This window comes from Eufriesea mexicana, unplaced genomic scaffold (assembly GCF_001483705.2).
Source record: "Eufriesea mexicana isolate 0111107269 unplaced genomic scaffold, ASM148370v2 scaffold3780, whole genome shotgun sequence".
Lineage (NCBI taxonomy): Eukaryota > Metazoa > Arthropoda > Insecta > Hymenoptera > Apidae > Eufriesea > Eufriesea mexicana.
In genome coordinates this window covers 623,803-645,322 of record NW_016911795.1, presented here as the reverse complement: position 1 = coordinate 645,322, position 21,520 = coordinate 623,803, and the positions used below count along the sequence as shown (strand labels likewise).

General features: G+C 31.9%; 3 protein-coding genes across 5 annotated transcripts; 2 read left to right on the top strand and 1 right to left on the bottom strand.

Moving 5' to 3' along the window:
• Positions 1 to 251: 251 nt before the first annotated feature.
• On the top strand, positions 252 to 4,778 carry eRF3 (eukaryotic translation release factor 3). Of its 3 annotated transcripts, XM_017905209.1 has the most exons (8): positions 258 to 351; positions 422 to 875; positions 1,920 to 2,107; positions 2,408 to 2,528; positions 2,617 to 3,079; positions 3,148 to 3,454; positions 3,532 to 3,964; positions 4,078 to 4,121. In XM_017905209.1, the coding sequence occupies exons 2-8, from the start codon at positions 635 to 637 to the stop codon at positions 4,119 to 4,121; spliced, it is 1,797 nt and encodes a 598-aa protein (XP_017760698.1). In that variant the 5' UTR covers positions 258 to 351; positions 422 to 634. The 3 variants fall into 3 exon arrangements, with proteins under 3 accessions (XP_017760699.1, XP_017760698.1, XP_017760697.1); XM_017905210.1 differs by having other exon boundaries at positions 252 to 719; positions 4,078 to 4,778; XM_017905208.1 differs by lacking the exon at positions 258 to 351 and having other exon boundaries at positions 635 to 875; positions 4,078 to 4,775.
• Positions 4,779 to 5,826: 1,048 nt separating this feature from the next.
• LOC108551141 (acyl-CoA synthetase short-chain family member 3, mitochondrial) lies at positions 5,827 to 19,591 on the bottom strand. Its single transcript, XM_017905182.1, has 14 exons — positions 19,538 to 19,591; positions 15,059 to 15,238; positions 11,882 to 12,038; positions 9,164 to 9,329; positions 8,714 to 9,003; positions 8,458 to 8,554; positions 8,172 to 8,380; positions 7,451 to 7,679; positions 7,199 to 7,309; positions 6,938 to 7,137; positions 6,717 to 6,862; positions 6,392 to 6,614; positions 6,140 to 6,315; positions 5,827 to 5,922 (listed from the first exon to the last, which is right to left on the bottom strand). The coding sequence occupies exons 1-14, from the start codon at positions 19,589 to 19,591 to the stop codon at positions 5,827 to 5,829; spliced, it is 2,334 nt and encodes a 777-aa protein (XP_017760671.1).
• Positions 14,726 to 21,401, top strand: Ms (neuropeptide receptor myosuppressin). The gene is made up of 4 exons (XM_017905364.1): positions 14,726 to 14,792; positions 14,884 to 15,195; positions 20,919 to 21,133; positions 21,237 to 21,401. Exons 3-4 carry the CDS (start codon positions 20,923 to 20,925, stop codon positions 21,323 to 21,325), a joined length of 300 nt encoding a protein of 99 aa, XP_017760853.1. The 5' UTR covers positions 14,726 to 14,792; positions 14,884 to 15,195; positions 20,919 to 20,922; the 3' UTR covers positions 21,326 to 21,401.
• The last annotated feature ends 119 nt before the right edge of the window (positions 21,402 to 21,520 follow it).

Below are 21,520 nucleotides of genomic sequence, written 5' to 3'. Positions count from 1 at the left end.
TATATATATATATATGTATATGCGTGCGTACACCGCACATAAGTAACTTAATTTTGATGTCACATTGTAAAATTAAACTATATTGTCTTGAAATTAAAATATATGAAAAAGTCTTTATTTTTCCAGCAAAATGCAGTGTCGTAAAAAGGAGATGTTTCTTTTCCTATATATTTTTGTGGAAACTTCCACCTTATTATGATACTTTTTGGATACGCTAAGAATGGAATTTCGTAGTACCAACATTATCGCGTGACTAGAGATATTTTAGCAAAATCGAACTTAAAAATTAGAACGTCATTTGTTGTGCTGGCGTAGTACGTGCCACTTATTTCTTGTCGATTTGTGGCGACGGTAATTCGGTTGAATGCGGTAAAACGACGGAACGTTCTCGAGTTGAAAGTTGGTGTTTTGATGTTTGCAGTTCCGGCGAAGTAGAACAACGAAACAGACCACGGGGGTCGCACGCGGAGTACCGATACGCGTGTACGGTGTGCGCGGATATCATAAATAATTATTTTTTTAAACCCCGTCCCAATTGTAATTGCGGTTTAATCGAAATCCTGCACGTAGCGTAGCGTGATTTCCGTATTCGATTAATCTACAAGGCCGGCTTGACTACTGAACTCTAATAAATATGGCGAACAGTGTAGCACCAGATTCATGGGAACAGCAGGCGGATAACGGAGACATCGCTCCACCACAGGATAAGTCCATCGAAAGTAAATTTTCTACCCTGAACGTAAATGCTGCGGAATTCGTGCCTTCCTTCTGCATTAATTCTTCATCGCGGAACAGTAATACGGCCGACAGTTCCTGCAATGTCGATGTCATGATGAATACTGTAACCACTTCTATGCCTCCTGAAATACATCATGGTTAGTCTTGAGATAAAACTCGATTAACCATGAATTATGTCTTTTTAAACAATTTACAGGGTTTTAACATAAAGAGTTAGCATTAAGCTTATTATTATTATAAGTCATCTGTAATATAACTGTTGCGGCTAACCCCCAATACTTAACTCGCATACTAGTTTTGACCATTTATATATTTGTTAATATAGAATATAAGTTGACAGATGATCTTTAGATTTAGAATAATGTCTATACTCCCATTGTAAGTTGTCATTACTAACATGCTTTTGGAAAAAGGACAAATGTAAATGTAAAATGTTTAGGCATGATACATATATGTTTAACATTAACCCAATATTGTGCAATGCTTAAACTAATACTAAATTCACAGCATTTATTCATGCCATCAAGGGCATGAAAATGAGTTACCTATGTATAGTATAATGACTTTTTCCTATGTAATGAAATTGCTACTAATCAAAACATTTATGTACCAATTCTAATACTTCATCAATAAAAATACCTCGGATAGATAAGAAAAGGTATTATGTATAGTAACAAAATATTAATGATGAACTTAAAAAAATATCTTGATTAACATAATCCTATATTATTTATGAATGTATTTTATTAGTAAATTTATTGATTTATTTACATTTGGATAAAAAAGAAGTTTTGATAATTATTAAATAAGATATAAATTCTAAAATGCTATTTTCAATACAATCAATTTTAAAATATTTTGCAAACTTTAGATTTCAATAAAGTATTATATTTTGATTTTGTTTCAAGTATTTTTTCAAAAAAATGTATTATTTTTGTGATCAATAAATAAATAAGTATTAGCAATGACAACAACTTACTATATTAGGTGTTCCATTAACATTAATGAAAATGGAAAGTTAATTGTGTAAAATGATATGGAATATTTTATAGAAATAGTGTGAAGTATAAAAAACATTTTTAATGTTTTTCTAACTTGTTAAGAATAAGTAAACATATTTTTATTTTTATTTTAGTCAAAAAATTTTACATTTATTTAAACTTTGTGTATGTTTATTGCAGGCAATACTACACCAGAGGTTCTATTAGATCCAGTGGGTAGTCGTGTAGAAGAACCACCTGCTGGAGGAGGGGCACCACCTCCGAATGTTACTGATCAAATAAATAGTAGCCCTGAACATCAACCAGCTGATTCATGGGAAGAAGCAGCAGTAGATGGTGATCCTCTCTTAACTCCTGAAAATGAAGAAGTATGCTAAAGCTTTTATAAATAACTTAACATATGTACTAGGTACTTTTTAAAAACTTTCGTTTATTTAAATTTTATTGTGATATAGATTTATTTCTGTTATTGTTTCTAACAACAATAGAAAAAAATATATACTATATTGCAAAAAATAGTACTTTTTCGAAAATAAATGCAATATAAATTATATTTTGTTGGAAATTTAGAAAAGAATTGCTTAGAAAACACCTTTGAATAAATAATTAAATATTTATCACTTTGTTTATTAATTACATTTGACTTTGTTTATTTGGACTGTTTTTAGGCTGAAAATGAAGAAGATGAAGAAATGGTTGTTAAAGTACCTAAGAAAAAGCCTGTTAAAGTAACAGAGGATACTAAAAGTAAAAAGGAACATGTTAATGTTGTTTTTATAGGACATGTTGGTATGTACTGATTCTATGAAAAGGTAAAGAAAAAATAAATAAAAATAAGTTTGAATAAACATTAATCATTTTTTTATTTGTACTACAGATGCAGGAAAATCAACAATTGGAGGTCAAATTATGGCATTAACGGGAATGGTTGATAAAAGAACTTTAGAAAAATATGAAAGAGAAGCAAAAGAAAGAAGTAGAGAAACGTGGTACTTGAGTTGGGCTCTAGATACAAATCAAGAGGAACGAGAAAAAGGAAAAACGGTGGAAGTCGGTAGAGCGTACTTTGAAACTGAACGAAAGCATTTCACAATTTTAGATGCACCTGGTCATAAGAGTTTTGTACCTAATATGATTGGTGGCGCGGCACAAGCTGATCTTGCGGTATTAGTTATTTCCGCGCGAAAAGGGGAATTCGAAACTGGTTTCGATAGAGGCGGTCAAACGAGAGAACATGCTATGCTGGCTAAAACTGCTGGTGTTAAACATCTGGTTGTGCTAGTAAATAAAATGGACGATCCAACTGTAGAATGGGATGAAAGAAGATACAATGAGTGCAGGTTTGTTGTATAAAACTTGGGATATTAATACTCCTTTATAATAGTAAACTAATTATTTTATTCTTTAGGGACAAAATACTGCCATACCTTCGTAAACTGGGATTCAATCCTGCAAAGGATCTGACATTTATGCCAGTCTCAGGGCAACTTGGATATGGTTTGAAAGATCCAATACCAGAACACCTTTGTACGTGGTACACTGGTCCACCATTCATATCTTTCATAGATTCTCTACCCTCACTTAATCGTAAAAATAACGGACCTTTCATTATGCCAATCGTTGATAAGTATAAGGATATGGGAACAGTGGTAATGGGAAAGGTCGAAGCTGGAGAAGCAAAGAAAGGACAGTCGTTATTGGTTATGCCAAACAGGGTATACATTCTTTATTTTAATATATATTTCTTTGAATATTATTCAATCATAACTTATGTTTCATTATATTTTATTAGACGGCAGTGACGGTAGATCAATTGTGGTCGGATGATGAAGAAGTAACATCAGTTGGACCTGGAGAAAATGTAAAGATCAAGTTAAAAGGTATCGAAGAAGAAGACGTAAGTCCTGGATTTGTTCTGTGTGACAGTAACAATCCGATAAAAACAGGAAAAGTGTTTGACGCTCAAGTTGTAATTTTGGAGCATAAGAGCATTATTTGTGCTGGTTATAGTGCTGTAATGCATATTCATTGTGCCGCAGAAGAAGTTAGAGTAAAAGCATTGATCTGTTTGGTCGATAAAAAAACCGGCGATAAAAGTAAAACCAGGCCAAGGTTTGTCAAACAGGATCAAGTTGCAATAATGAGAATCGAATGTGCAGGTGTCATATGCCTTGAAAAATTTAAACTGTTTCCACAGATGGGACGTTTCACCCTTAGGGATGAAAGTAAGTTTTTATCATTAATTATTGAATAAAATTGATATATTTTAACTTTAAGCTGATTACATGTCTTCCTATCAATGATCAACTTTTAACCGGTTTGATTTTGCAATTTTCAGATAAGACTATTGCAATTGGCAAGGTGCTGAAAGTGGTGGAGTAAAGTTGCTCAACTGTGACCACAGATTGGGATAATAATCAACTTTGATAACGAAGAATACGCAAAAGACGCAAGCCGAATACAGTACGCACGAGAAAAAAACGGAACTAGCGTGATTACTCGCGAACTACTGTTAATGTAACATACACTCATCTTACACAAGAAGCAAAAAAAGTTCTACATCAAAGAAAAGCACATACATCGTATGCACAGACAGTTGGGTCGGGGTTTGGGGTTACGGGGGGAGGGTGGGTATTTATAACCTGAAATAAAAAAGCAAATAGATTTGATTATATAGATAAGGAGACAAAACCACTAAAAAAAACTCAAGAGCGCGTGTTCCTTCTAACTAGGTAAGCCGAACGACAGCACTCATGTTGAGTTCATTACAAATGAATTAATGATCAAATGACGAACAGTGTCTCCTTAATATTGTAAAACACGATATTTTTATTCTTCTGAGGTGCGAGACATTAATGAACGTAAAAGAAGAGGATACCGATTACGAGATAAAAACTAAGGAAAAATATTAATATTATTATAATGATTATTGAATAATTATTATTAAATTGGTGGTAAGAAGTGAAGGAATGAAAAAAAAAAAAACAGAAATTTATTAAATCAGCCAGATAGTGTTACACGACAATTTATAATTATAAAATTAATATTATTATTACTATTATTATACTGTTTCTTATTACATTGTCATTAAAAACAAATTTGCAACAAAAATGTGCTCTACTAATTTTGATAAGAGGTTTCATGTGTATGGTTGATTTGCTTTTTCTTGCACGTACTGTTTCTGTTAATATGATTGGTGTTTGACAGCGCCAAGGTTCGTGTATTGTATCGATGTACTACGTGTCTATAACACCAGATATTCTTACACTGTGCTTTTTCAGAAAAAAGTTTCGATGATTTATAGTGTTATATGCGATAAAAGAAAATTAATGTCGAGATTTAATCGAAAGGAAGTTAATATAGAGAATTTTCAAAGCAGACATTTTGTGAGTGCTTTCTTTACATGTATTATTGCTTCTTTTTTTCTTTGCTGCTAGTTTCTATGGATACTAAACATCTATATCTTTTGTCCTATTCTTTTTACTTTTTACGTTTATTATATTTTATTTCACGTTCTGTATCAAATCTGTTTACTAACAAAACATATTTCAAAAGCAATTAATTTTATTTCTATAAATTGATCGGCAACGTTTGTTTTATGGTTGTTACATTTTTTAAATTGTTAATATTATTACAGTCGAAACATTAAACAAAAATGCTAATACATTTTTCTTTTCTCTTATTTACCATAATTTTAGTAATACAAAGTAGAAATGGTAGCATGGAATACATTACGTTCTACATCGAAGGTGACGAATTTTATAGGACTAGTTTTTTGTTTTCTTTTCTTTTATAATATTAGAACAATTTGAAAAATCAGTTCTAGTTAGATTTTTTATAATTGAAAATACATTATATTTGCTATTTAATGAAAATTATAATTGCAGCAAAGACCTAACGGTGAGTGAGACTATATAGGTTGCTTAGATTTCAACTTCATTTGTTATTTATGATGTTGAACTCTACTATTCTTTGCATTTGGCAGAAATAATTATTGAATCGATCTTTTCGTACGTAGGTTTATTACATTTTATATATGATTATTAAAACGTTTATAATAAAAATGGTAAAAGCTTAATTACACTTATCATTGAGGATCTGGTGCTAATTTGGCGTAACCAAGTTTTTGAAGTACTTCTTTGATCTCAATATATACTGATGCATCTTCTATTGTACTTGAAATCTGAAAAAAATGAACAGATATTTTACATTGGCAAATAATGAATGAATAAATAACATACTCTTATCTTGTACAAAAATGTGGGAATTTTCATTCTTCGTTCCAATATATATTTACTTTTCATTGATATAGAAATTTTTCATCTTTTTCATATTTATAAACTTCAATATGCAATAGAATAAATTTTCATTAATTTTCCGATAGAAATGATTACATTTACCTTAACTAGTTTAGAACGAGCTAAATTTGCGATAGATTTACGGATTATTTTTCCTGAACGTGTTCGAGGCAGTGCTCTCACAGTGGCAGCTATTCTAAAAGACGCAATGGGACCAATTAAGTTTCTTACTCGTGCTACTAGTTCTTCATTAATTTGTCTCTCATTTTTCGTTGAATCTGTATGCAAAGATAAATATGATGGTTTTCACGTATTCAAACAATGAAGTGTAAAATATTTGCATTGGATATTTGCCTTGTTTCATTATATAAAGACACAAAGGTACTTCTCCTTTAGTCGGATCTGGTACGCCGATTACGGCGGCGTCTACAATGTCGGGGTGAGCCAAGACAACGTCTTCCAGGGCAGACGTGGATAATCTATGACCAGCAACGTTGATAACGTCATCATCACGTGCCATCACATAAACGTATCCGAATTCGTCTTTATAGCCAACATCCATCGTATCATAGTATCCCTATTTTCTCATAAATTAAATCATTTTCAGGAAATTTTGTCAACATATTTTTTAAATACAAGAGTAAGATCAAAAGCTCCTGATATCATAAATAAGACTTACCGGATATCTGGAGAAATATACTTCTTCGAATTTCTTATCGTCTTCATAGAGTGTTGACAGGCAACCAGGTGGTAATGGTAACTTTATTGCAATTCTACCTAATTCATGAGCTTCTGCCTTGCAACTGTTTTCCCGTAAAATGTCAACTAGGTGATATGCAAATTTTGTTTGTACAAAACTTTATTTAAACACGCATTATCATAATGAAGTATTAAGCTTACTATGATAACCAGGAATTGGGAGACCGGTACTGTATCTTGGTAAACTAGAATTATGTCCGTATCCCAAACACAATGCTGTAATAGGGTGACCTGTTTCCGATTGCCACCAATTATTTAAAATTGGTACCTTAAACGCTTTTTCTGCCCATGTTTTCGTTTCATAGTCACAGAATTCTCCAGCCACGAATACAGTTTTCAAACTAAAAAAGTAAACATATTTTAATGAACTTTCATTATATATCATTTTATAAAAATACATACGACTTCATAGAGTATTTTCGACCCAATAATAAATCTGGATCGGCACGTCTTATAACGCGAAGTGCGGTAGGTACACAAAATAATGCGTTCACGCTGTGTTGATCGATTAGCCTACAAAGAGACAAACGTTTTATGTGGTCTAATATATCAGATAGCTGAATGAGTGAAACGTTTCATTTCAAGCAAATTAATAATGGAATAAGATTTGTATTTTGATATTAACTGATCATAATTCATGTTATATATTTAAACCTGAAATATTGAGCTGCATCTGGTGTTCTATCAGGTTTTCCTTCATACATTATACTGGTCGAACCATAGATTAGTGGGCCATAACAAATATAAGAATGTCCAACGACCCAGCCCAAATCCGAGGCTACCCACCAAACGGAGTCCTTATCCATACCATAAACAGTTTTCATCGTCCAACAAACAGCAATGAGATGTCCTGCGACTGTCCTCAAAATTCCTTTCGGTTGACCTTTAGTAAGATAGTTTATTTGAGGTAATACTTTTTGTGAAGTAAATTTTATTGCTTCTATTTTCACTGTGAAGTCTTTGTATTTGTTATTCTGAACGAATATTTCCTTTGAAACGTCCTTACAATCAGTAACCGCGCATATAATTAAAAGTACGTCACGCCTGCCTATTTAACTGTTTAATGACTTTTGCGAAGCGTAATAAGAATTTTTATATACATTTGATACAAAGTTTCACGGCGAGTGAAATTCACATCGTATAATTCAAATTTGAAAGTTAATGAGTTTCGATGGAATAATGCCTCGGAAACAATTCAAAATAGTTACACGAAACACATATTCCGGTATAATATGTGAAAAGAAAGGCAAATTCTCTATTATACTGCAACGATAAATTTTACATCTTTCAGTATTGTAAATTACTTATTTCATAAATTTAATATACTTAATTTTATTGTGATATTCCTGTTATAATGTAAATACCAGGAAGTTACCTGTTGTTCCTGAAGTATATAAAATATATAAAGGCGCATTTGCCTCAACTGGTTGACACGAATGAGGTTTCGACCTCTTTATTACATCATCCCAATCGAACTGATCTTCTAAAAGAGGACTCTGCCAGATGTTTTTTCTTTGAAATATAATGCATTTTGGTTTTTTTACAGAAATGAGGTTCATAGCGCCATTCAACATAACAGTATACCTACGCATAGTATAAAATGTGTATAATTATGGATTTTTGCAATGTACTATAATTTCAGAGAATATAAAAATTCGTACTGAATAATTTTGGATGGTTCTAAACCACAACTGGCTGCAATTATTACTTTTGGTTTTGCATGATTTATTCTGGTAGCCAATTCATTCGCAGCAAATCCTAAAATAAATATAATTCTTTGTCATTATTCTTTTAAATAGCTTAATGTTATGATTTAAAATCTCTTTCAGTTTGCAACGTTTTAAATTTTAGTATGTACCAATTTCAATTAATATATATTGTAGTGTATTACTTTTATGAATTTTGAAATATTTTTACCGCCAAATACAACAGAGTGAACCGCGCCAAGTCGCGTAGTTGCTAAAATCGCCATTATGGTTTCAGGAATTAATGGCATATAGATAATCACTACGTCACCCTTGCCTACACCCATATCAGCTAGTGCACCAGCTAATAAGGATGTTGTTTCTAAAAGCTCATTATAAGTTACTTTTCGAATCGTTGATGTTTGAGGACTGTCGTAAATCAACGCTGTTTTATTTCCGTTTCCGGCGTAAACGTGACGATCTACCGCATTGTAACAGGCATTCAATTCTCCACCAATGAACCTATAAAATAAACACAACATATTACTTTCTTTCACTTTTTATTATACAATGATAAATATTAAATACTGATATAGATTCTTAAAGATTTCAAAGAATTCAAATTAAATATTAAATTAAATTTACATTAAATGTGAAAGTTTTATAAAAAGTAAATGCTTACCATTTTGTAAACGGTTGTTTACTATTATCCAATACTTTTGTCCACGGTTTACTCCAATCTACGCACTGTGCAACCTCTCCCCAAAATTTTTCTGGATTCTCTAGAGATTCTTTATAAGCTTCATCATACTTCGGACAGGGAATGTGATGAGGATTAACGATGTAATCTATGGAAAGAGGTATTACAAAATCTTCTTTTAAGAAATACTTTCTTTAATAAGGAACAAGACCGGAACGCTAAAAAATTAATATGAACTATATTATACGATATCGATAAATGTTAATACAGATCTAAAAGGAAATTAGAATTGAGAAAGGGTGCCATCTATCGGTGTTTTATCCCTTACATTAGACTTTCTGAATACACAAGTTTAGTACTTCTTTCATTGAAGATTGATGCTTTGGAAATAAATCATTGACATCTTATGAGGTACAAAATAATTAATTCTATTATTCTCGAACACAGACTACATACATATAATAAAAGTTAATCATTTTACTACGCGTTCAGGGTTAAGGAACGCGTTAAAAGGTTAAGGAACTTTGGACCCTGCTGTTTCAAACCACCTCTATAATAGTATGTACTCTTTAGTTTTATGTATTGTTTGTAAATAGGGCTCATAAAATTGAGGAAAAAAATTATTCGTAAATAATATGTAATTATTAACCAATAAATTTTATTGAAAAATTTAACTGTAAGTTTTAAGAACAAAGATGTCGCTTTTTATAGATGAACTTGACTATGTAGGTACCGGTTAACCAATAAACATTATAGAAGGGAAAACAGTCGTTTTACACTTGTTGAAATTAAGCAGGTTAAGCGCCATGATACAATCCCTAGGGATAAATTCTTCTCAAAGGTAAATAGAACATTTTGTTAAAATAGTTATCAATTAATTTTCATACAGTATTTCTTATAACAGGTGTAAAACTTATTGTTAGAGTAAATATGCAAAAATATAATTTGTGACAATTTGGCGCCCTTCCGTAAACTTAATCGCATGAAGATTCCATTGCGATGTATTAAGGTAACATTGACTTCTATAATCTGCGTCATGTGATTATATTTCATGAATATTTAAAAGTCCCGCGTTGAAACTGCTGTCTTACCGATATTTTTTACCTTCACCAATGAATAATTCATTACAAGTCGCCGGTACCAAGTTCATAGTAATTTCCTATGCTATACGCGCCCCTTTTACATGTCTTCTAAGTGTCTGTGTTTCCGTGTGTATCGTGAATTACGAGTATCGTGTGAAAACAATTTTAATACTTCGTTACTAGCGCCACCGTACACATCGAAATTTTACTTTCACTTTGCTTATCGTATGATAAACCTTAACATATCTTTCTTTCTTCTTAGATTGTTATAACTTGTTCGTTTTTCGAAATGGATTTACCGATGCAACATAAGTTTCTAAAGGAACTTATAACGTTCCAAGACCCTAAGAGAAAATTATGGATAAAACTCGAAAAATAATAACAAAAAAGATAATGAATTTTTGACAAACGTGTTAGTAACATATATAGTTGAACAAAATAAATAGAGTATATGTGCAAACTATAAATCACGATAATTATGTAGGCAGGGGTAAATAATGAGTGTCAGATTATATGAAAAAGTATTGTATTTTGCGCGCAAAAGAATCCAACGTATCTTTTTGAATTCGTAAAAAATTTGTTAAATAAAAGAATTATTAATTTGAAAGTTAAATCGTTTAAGGATTAAAAATATATTAAAATTGGAAAAATATATTCAGAAGTATTAAAATTAAGAAACTAAAAATTTTATAGTTAATATTATATATTTATATAATAGCTTAAATAATTACACGAAATTAAATAAATATGTGACCCAAAAATATCCAATTTAAACATTCATGTTTTTCGTATCATAATCTGACACAATGAATGCGTAATGATCGACATGCGATCTTTTTCGTTCGATTAAGTATTATACAATTTTGTTTACTACGGCTTCCATATAGGAATTTCTTCTCTCTTTCATTTTCCTCTCTGCACATTTAATTATACGTCAACATTTAGTAGCTGCGAATGCATCTGGAAAATAGCAGCTGCGTCAGATAATTTGATCAAAGTAATGGGTATTATCCGTAGACTTCCTTAACAATGAAATTTCGACGTTCATGGAACGGGAACTCTTACACCTACCACGTCGACATTAATCGCACCTGTAAGCGAAAATGTTCCAACTCCCAGAAATCTAATTACTGATAAAACGTGTCGCAAATATGAACGTCAGTTATTAGAAAAAACACCTCAGTTCCAGAGAAAATTAGTTCTACCGCGATAGGAACTTTATGATGATAAAAATGGTGGTTCCTTGGTCTCATTTTCCTTTATCGAAGACTCGTTAAAGACATTATAGAACTTTTATTCAAATGAAGCCAGCAGGGTATTTTTCCATTTAACACATTGACATCGGTTAAAACCTTATGAAAATTGTGGAATTAGTAATTTTAGTCGCTCTAAAATACGTATAGCAAATCAGCTATCTTCGTGTAATAGTTTAGCACACAGATTATAAATATCGTTATCCGGAAAGTAATAAAGAAAAAATATGCATGCTTGAAAACGCAATTTTTTGTTTCCGGTCGTCGACGCATGTCGTATGAAAATTGACAATTCCCGTTATCGATTGTCAATATATTAATATAATCTGAATTTTAAAAGCAGGAATTATACAATCAATATTTACCTAACCCATCATTGTTTTGCAGATCCTTCGAATTGCTGATTAATGTCGGAAAACTCATTGTGCTGGAGATCTGAGACGTAATCGGTATCGATGCAGAACGTACAACACTTATATATCCGCTTTGAAAATGAATCCACTCACGGTTCACCTTAGTAAACTTTTATTTTTTAAATTGGAAGGATTGTTGGAAATATGCTGTAAACCACGTTACAAAACTTTCGTGCACGTGATACCTTAATTATTTTGCGGAATGTCCAACTAAAGGAATAAACAGATAAACACGTCTTTCGTGCAATTCTTCTTGAGCAAACATTACCCTGACAAGAGGCCGGCTATATTATGGGAAGACCAATATCTTATCTAATCATAGAATCCTCCACCTTCAGATTTTGATGGGATTCTATCAAATTGTAGGTCAGCCGAAAGTAACTCCTCCTTAATTTCTTGATCGAGTGTATGTATTTCATAAATTCTCACTGAGGTTCCGCATTTTGAAAAAAATGATAGACTATAATATGACAAAATTTTCCCTCTGTGTTAAAACTACATATATATTCCTTGTACGATACAATAATGTTCGTTGTATCCACAGGTGTACATTTATGCATCGATATGTTATATTAATGATATTAAAATATGTTTCAGCACACAATTTTAACTATACCAAAGCCAAAGAATATGTTTCATCAAATGTCGCACTGAATTCGAATTTATGACAAATTTCGTAATGCAGGCAATTATAATTGTACAATTAACGATCACTTATTCAGGTAATTGAATAATACCGTGTATTAAATAAATGTTATCGCCTTCTATTAAATAAATAACACTTTTTTTACTGTGGCTTTTTTCTTATCTTAACAGGCTCGTCGGTCACGAACATAATTAACAGCGAAAGGGAAAATATTTGCCGATACTCAGAGCAAAAAATTAGGCTCTTTTATTGCGATACGATTTTGTACATTTAATCTTGTACTATCAAGGAAATTCAGGATTGTCGTAGACTAATATTTAATGCTAAACAAAACTTCAGAAGTTGACCGTGTGGGAGGATAACGCGAAAATTTCTGTATATTATTACTTCGTTAACGCAACTGTTATTGAGGACCAAGGGAACCGACGTCTTTGTACGTTCTTAACTTCACGTTTCACAAACTGTAACCTCTCACAGTTGAATCAAAAGAATTTAAGGTATCTCCGCTTAAACTCCCTGAGTATTATTACAAAAGTAATCCATCATGATTAAATTTAAACTCTTTGAGAGTCAACCCCAAGTGTTAAACGGAACTCAAATAATAACTACACTTGTTGAAAATAACGCTCAACTTGGCAAAGAAATCACAGAGTCTTGCAACACGATCGATACATCTATTGAAACTGAGAATTGTCGCTGTTATATTCCAGTTGGTTGATATGTTAAAATGACGTAGTCACGTGACCTATCTACTTCCTAAATGAATCTTGATCCAAGGGTCGTTGCATTTAATTTAAAAAAGAAACATGGTTAATAAATTAAAATCCATTGAATAAGATTCCCACTTTGAGATTTTATTCAACAATGTCTTATTCCGTTTCTTAAATCAATCTTCTAAAATTTTTAAAGTTAAGTGTATTTTTTATTGTAATGCATTTTACAATTAACGACCGTAATTTTTATCTTGAGGATGACTGTCATTAGCCATGTCGTATAAAATCATTCTTCTAAAAAATTCGTTTTCTCCGAAGACAATGACCATAGAAGCGGACAGACTTCATTTCATATTTCTTGCTTCGGTGGTCCTCGTTCTTTGATTCGAATTCTACCTCGACTGTCTAACACATTGGAAAATTGTTGAAGGATGGAATCTGTCCGGACATGTAAAAGGCTGTATAAACATCCTGATTGCTAGGAAAATAAATATTTCTTTTGTTTCAGATTATTTTCTTCAGAACTATTAAATTACTTATGGCAAACGTTTTGTACTTTCTTCTTTCTTCCATTACATATGTTGTTACATCAGGTATTAACAAAAGAGATATCAAATGCATGTGACAACTTTTAATAATACCAGTATATTACCTATAAAGTTATTTTATAACATACAATTGAATGATTTACGATTAATGATTTCCTTGTTTAAATAATTCCACCCTTAAAATAAGAAAATTTCATGTATTAATGTAATTAATTTTTTAACTTTGTAGTATGAACTTCAAGTGAGAAACGAAGAAAATTTCTTCAAAAATATAAAAGGAAAACACGGAATCACGTACAAAGAAACGAAGTTGTATACAAATGTGAGAAGAAACAAGCATAGAATACAAATTTTGCAGTACAAATGGACCTGTTGCTTTTTCGGTGCACGTCCAAAATTTGGGGTAACTCTTTCTAATACGTCTCTCTCATATTCTAAGAATGAAACAATATCCTTGAAAGGTAGAGAGAAAATAAGGAAAGGTAATTTAGAAAAGAGAATATTAAAATTCTATGACAACTCATAAAGTTCCACTAATTCCTTCTATTGTTTTATTGCCCTGTAATTTTTACGACTTTTATCACCTCGTTAAATTTATTACCTCTTCGTAAGTTACTCAATAGTCTTGATCAATGGTGAAATAAAATATCAACAGGTTCAGTAAAAACAAAAACCATTTAAAAATTAAAGTAAAATAAAAGATCAAGGGAAATGCAGTAAGAAGTACCTTTAATATAAAATATATTTTGCAGGTAGTACCAGAAGTTGAAGTATTGTTTATAAGCATTTTTAATGAGGCAATATGAAATTGCGAAAAAGAAGAAATCCCGTAAGAAGCAGTAAGGATGCAAGCAGATCTAATCAAGAGTTGATAAGACGCCTCTTGTCTCCAAAGTTCTGTCATTCAGAACAACTATTTGATCGTTAAAAATCTCGTTTACAAGCTGCGCGTTCAAGTAAGAAAACAGGCTGGAACGAAGGGGGTTGAGTAAGAAAAGACCCCCTGTATTGCGCAACCACCAGCATTTTCATGAAACTTTTATTCAGTATGTCGACAGGAAAATTGAAAATGTACATCAACCGTAGTATGAGAGGGTGTGATATGCGTGCGATTTCGCCTGGCGCCTTATTGAAACGCGCATGGCCAAGGAAACGGCGCGTACATATTTAAGGGCTGATCCCTCGCGAATGTCGCCACTATCATCGTTGCCTTGGATCTTACCACCAACCACCTTTCCTTATATTCTCCATTTGTCACGAAGTGTCCAGTGAGCCAGCATCCAGAAGGACCATCCCCTTCGCAGTTTCTGTGACAGTCGTGTAATATCTTGGACTTCTGTGTTTGTGAACAGGCAACAGGTGAGTAGTATTCTTGCTCCCAAATACCCGATACTCGTTCTATCTAATACCGCAAAATTAAATCTGAAATCAGGATATCGACATTCTTTTAGAGCAGACTCGAAAAGAGGATATTTTCTCATCGCCAAACGTGACAGAAAGTTTGGGCGAGGTATCTCATCGAGCCTTGACGCTTGTTACTTGTTGCATAAGAAAACTTGTCACGTCTCACTATCCAACCCTAGTTAAGCTTTGTAATGAATTTTTTAAATTGAGTTACGAAATGGTTTTCCTTTAAGCTCCACATTCAAGTTCCAAGCTTGCTTTTTATTAATCTTTTAAAACTTTGATTCAATTTTATATTAAAAATTCTGTTAGGTGTTTCACGTGTCTCTTTCATGCAGATTTTACTGCACGAAATTGTCGTACTATCTCTTAAATATTTTAACATGTTCATTGCCTTAATATCACAACTTCTGTAATTTCTGGTCCTGGAGTTACGTAAATTGCACTCGAAGCTACACCCCCATGCACGAATCAATTTTTATTTGACAGATAAAAAGTGAGCTCGTTCCAAATGCAAACATTAATTTTGGTCGACAGCGTTTGTGAAATATTTATTTAGTCTATCTCAAGGAATAGTTTGCACCGTAGTTTGTCTTTATAAAAGATGCGGAGGAAGACTGAACGCATATTTGTGAAATGTTTGTTCATCGAAAGCAATGTTAATATATCTCGTAGTCTTTTTATCCTTTATCTATTTCATATTAGATAATTTATATATAATTATATATAATTTATAATTTACTATTATTTTGAATTATCGCAGACACATATGTTCAACGAACATTTTCCAATTCATAATTTATCTCTTATCTCCCTTCTTATCCCTGATGAGGAAGACAAATGATAGAAATTTAATGCTCTTTAAACCATTGCAACTTTTGTAGTGTTAGATATTGTAACGAAGTAAAATAAAAATGTTCTTGATACGAGCAAATTTATAAAATCATATAATTCCACTATACAGATTTCCATTATCTCCATTTTTTCTTTTCATCGCATTGCAAAGGAGAATATGTTTTACGAGAAATGTCATTATGCATGTCGTGAGTTTTAAATAAATCCCATACAAAGTTCTCACACGGTCGAATCTTTCACGATTATGAAGATATTCTTTGACACGTAGAAGTCATCTCATAGTGGTCTTAAAAATCGGACGGATGCACACAAATTATAACTTCCTCCCTATGAGTTCTGTTTTACAATGGGATTTTCCGAGGAAATTTAATATTCAATTTCCCCGTAAGCGTACCTACCCTGAACTTTTAGATTACAACGATTAAAACTTTAAATTCACATGGTTTAAGCATAATTCCTTATTAAACATTATATTACAACAATCTTTCATAAATCTGCCTAATCCCATACTGCCAGTGTTCATTCATTTTTGAACACTGGCAATATTAGATTAAATGTGATATTGGATTAATTAGTTTCAAAGCTGTAGCCGCAGAATCTATACAAAGTGTATATTAAAAAATTTGTAACGAATATTTAATGGCAAAAGTCAAGAAATAAGCAATTTTACTTGAACTTTCTAAATGATTTATTAATTGCACCATCTGTGTTGAAATTTTTTAGAAAAGTTTAACACGTAGCATAAAGGAAAATATAATTTAATAATAAAAGAAGATTCAAAACGGAAGATGGACTCAGTCTGCTAAACTGCATATAAGTGAGATGTCATAAGTGCCCGTATCATGACTTGTACAGTGCTGATATTCCAGGCAACTCCTTGGTATCTTATAGGAGAGAAATCATACGATGAAAAATGTCATTCCTCGATTTCTCTGCAAGACTCTACATCGTTGCTCCAAATATTTCCACTATTTCTGCTATATCCTAACTGCCTTTGTTATGCGAATTCGTACTTCCTTTAATAATCACGATCACTCACTATCTTTTATATATTTCTAAAAACTTATTTAATACTTAATACTATTTGTTTTCTGAAAATTTATTGGATATTTGATCACTATCTATTTTCAATCTTGCACATTATGCAATACTTGTGTATATATCTTTTTAATTCTATCTATATATCAGTGAGTATGTACATACAGTGTTACACTTACTTCCATCAAATTTTCAAATTAAGTTTATTACAAATCATCATCCAAAGACCTTTCAAATTTCTTCCCTAATTTTCCATTCTTTCTCCATTTTGTTCCAGTCTTCTCAGCATACAATAGAGCAGACTATGAACTACTGCAGTGATATTTCAGATACAAACTCGATTAAGAACTGAAATTCATTTCCTCTTGAAATCCCTCGAGCGTTATCTCCCAGGCTTCTTAATCGATCTGTCACAAGGGTGGTCGAGCAATTGCTCATCAGATGTCTCGGTTCATCAAGATTTACATAGGTCCTCCTAAAACCCCCGTTTGTAAGTAATCCCAATGAACCTTTACACACATTCCCTCTTTCCGATTTTAATCATTGCTCGGTTTAAAGTGTTTAGAGGATAAACGCCCGTTGTTTTTCCATTCGATCTGAAATTTTATGAGAAAGAGGATGCTACGTGAAGGAGAATCGTGGATCTTTCATTGGCAACACGTGCAGGATGAATAGTGATGAAATTAAAGTCTTGGGCGCACGGGAAGATCATAGTAAATAGATCGATAGGAAGAAGAACTTGTTTTTCAGTCGTAACGAGCGCAGTGCCCACGCCTTTATACATTTTTATCTGTTATATATAGATATCATAAGTTAAACAGTCGACTACTGAGCACTTTTATTCTTGTTATAAATGCGGTATGAATTATAGATCTATTTTTCGTACGTCCTTTAATTGTATATCATTTCCAATATTTTTTTAAATTAAGATAAATTACAAATATTTAAGATCTTGTATGGACGTGCATGATTATTTTGAAAAGTAACAGGCAATCGTAAAACGTACAGTGTTTTATTTTATTGGCGTTGAAAGTTGATGAAATTAAGTAGTAAACGCTAGCTTAGGTCAGCCGGTTTCGTATGTCTCAACCACTTTTCTCTCTTTAATTGAATCCACAGCATAAAACTTGCATGACTTCCATCATAGATCTTTATTTACTTCTGTACCGTAGAACAAATTTTTCGATTGAATAAGTAGGGAAAAAGTATCTTATAAATATCAAATTACATTAAAAATTCAGTTCTTTACAACAATGTTCACGTGTGTTTTTTTTTAATATTTCATAGATTAAATTGATTAAAAGCTATTCCAGCTGTTAAAAGATCACATAACTCTTTTGTCATGCAATTATCGCTGACTGTTTTATGTGAAGTAAATTAACAATCTTACATTTCATGGAATTGGAAAGAAACTATAAAAACAATTGGGCAAATTGAAATTTATAAAAACCATGCTACTTGTGGAAATGATTTCCTTTACGAAATTACATTTTTCTCATTAAACAAAGTTTGTTCCTATTTCAGTAGTTGTAAAAAGTTGGTTGTAAATTAAAGATACTTTATGACCAGTAGTTTGTCCTTTTGAATGTTACAATTAATAAGTTTGATTATTAGATACGAAAGTATAGGTTTAATTGAACCAGTAAGATGGGTGGAAAGGAAAAACAAACAATTCTTGATGTCGCCACAGGAGATGGAGTGTACAAGGTCACTAGAGCAATTCAAAGTAATTCCATTCCGTTGATTAATTATTGTTGCGTGTCCGAATTATTTATTTAATGTATCATCTTGACCCTCTGTTACGAAACATATTGCCAAAACCTCTTAAAGGATACGAGTCCAGTGACTTTTCTTCTTTTCCTAATTTCTTACTGCAGTTGCCTTTTTTCTTTTTTTTTTTATTGAAGGAAGAACTTGTAGCTGATGATTATGTATTAAGGCAATTTATCATAAAAGAAACGTTTGAATGTTCTTGAACAAGTTTAAGTTGAAGTATAGCTAAACTCTCGGAAACACAATGCTTAAGCTGGTCGAATAAAATCGAAGAAAACTACAAAGGGTTTAAATTCAATTTCACAGATCCCATTCCGAAAGTTCTGTCACGCATATCGTTTCTTCCTTTCATCGCTGAACCATTGAAAGCACAACGAAGAGTATAAAGAATTATGCCATAGTGGAGCACCGGTTAAAATGTTATATATGCTACGATATATTCTTTGATCTTTCTTTTAAGAAGATAACAAATATTTTCAAGTAAGATCTTTTCATGTATTTCCATAAACAGTAATAGAATGCAAAGATAACGTGTAAGTACTTGATCATTATGTCTGAAATTCTAGAAGTCCTTGATATTTATCTACGCGGTAATCGAATTCAAGTACTTCCGATGATTCATTGTTAATACTCTTGATACCAGCTTTACGTTACTAATACCTTGATGAGGACATACTTGAAGCATTGCTATTAATCAAATCCATGATGAAATCGTTCAAGTACTTTTACTTACACATCCTAATTAGTTTTCCTCCACATTTTCCCATTTTGAAAACATCTCTTAAGTTTTTAAATCAAAATAAAATTAATGGTGTGACTCTTTAATGGATAATTTCCTTTCATCTTCTATCTTTCATCCTACAGGTCGTATACAAGTACATAGCAGCCAGCATTCTTGAGCTTCTTGGCGATCAACTACGACAGAAACACGCCTTGTTCGTCCGTTTCCTTCGATTTATCTCCCGCGGTGTTCGTTTTATATTTAGTTCGAATAGACTGAAAACTACTAAACATTCCAGTCACGCAGCACTGGTAATACGATTTCCCGACTTTGAGCTTACTTCTGAGATCACATTCGAATCGGCGTGCCTTATTTGCTCGATATTCCGATTCCGTCTTGTGTAACGCAATACTTCCCTTTTGCTCTTCAAGGGTCCGACAAACATTGGACGATACTTTCCCAACAATTTTCCTACAAACTGTATGTGTTCCTGATCCTTGATTATATTTCCTTGAAACTTTATCTCTTAGATTCAATTCATCCTTCACTTCCTAAAATAATTCGCATTGTAAATTTTTTATTCATAAATTATGTTATTTATAAATATACTGTTTTTCTTTTTAATTAAACGTTGATATTAAAATATTAAATATGTATTAGAGAAATATACCTAAAATGTTTGGATCTATTATTTAATCAAAGAATTATTTTGCGTAATTTATAATTTACCTAACTTTTAGAAAAAAGGTACGCATAGTTCTTTTGTCACGAGATCGATATTGTTGGCGTTGATATTAAAAACGTCGCATTAAAAACATGACATTGAATCATTAACGGCGTACTTGGAAGAAAATTGATTTCATAAGTTAATTTTCTTGTCGCTGGAAATCCATCTATTTTTTATTTTTAATTTCTCTTGAACTCTCTGCATCCAAAGTGTTCATATACACGTAATCCTTAGTATTAATCTGTGAAATAATAATTTTTCTTATTAATGAATTTTGCATTGAACTATCTGAACAAACAATTAATTCTTAGATACGTAGAATATATTGAAACAATTTGAAAAGTTTGAAAAATTTGGATATTTTAATATTAAAACTGCCTATTTATAATGTGTATTGAAATAAAAAGATACATATAATGATGTTTTTATCTAAATAAGAATCAACTCATAATTGCAAAAAGAAGTCTAAAACTAGTAATTTTCATCTGTTTGATAGTTATAGTATTAATGCAATTGGATAAAAAGAGTACTTTGTATTAAAAATTATTGATTTCTCTTTTTAAGCATAATGGGTTCATCGATTATGATCCTCCTTTCAATAATAACCATCGGGGTATTCTACACCAATGTGATAGCAGCACTACCAACGCGATGCAATCCTGGTTTTTTGGACGAACTTCCACCAAGGATCCGTAAGGTGTGCGCCGCTCTTTCTAGGCTATACGAACTTGGATCAGAAATGGAAAGTTACATTGATGACAAAGAAAATCATATAATAGGTTTGATCTTTTTTAATTTAAGATACTTATAATATATCCAAATGGAAAGAGATATATTTAAGAAATGAAAAAAGAGACGTTTAATACAATATGTCATTTGTAGGATTTCACGAGAGCATCCCATTACTAGACAGCGGCGTTAAAAGACAGGATGTTGATCACGTTTTCCTACGCTTTGGAAGACGTCGTTAGATGTCGTGCAAATGATGCTTCACACTTAAAATCGAACAGTTCGATTCACCGCATCGTCAAGCTATGAAAGAATGTCTGCAGACCCATTTCGATATTCTTACCTGAATTCATATTATATCAATTTATGTTTTTCTCTATTATCGGATAATTAAATTTAATCATAATGATAAGTAAACAAAAGTAATGGTTGTCTAA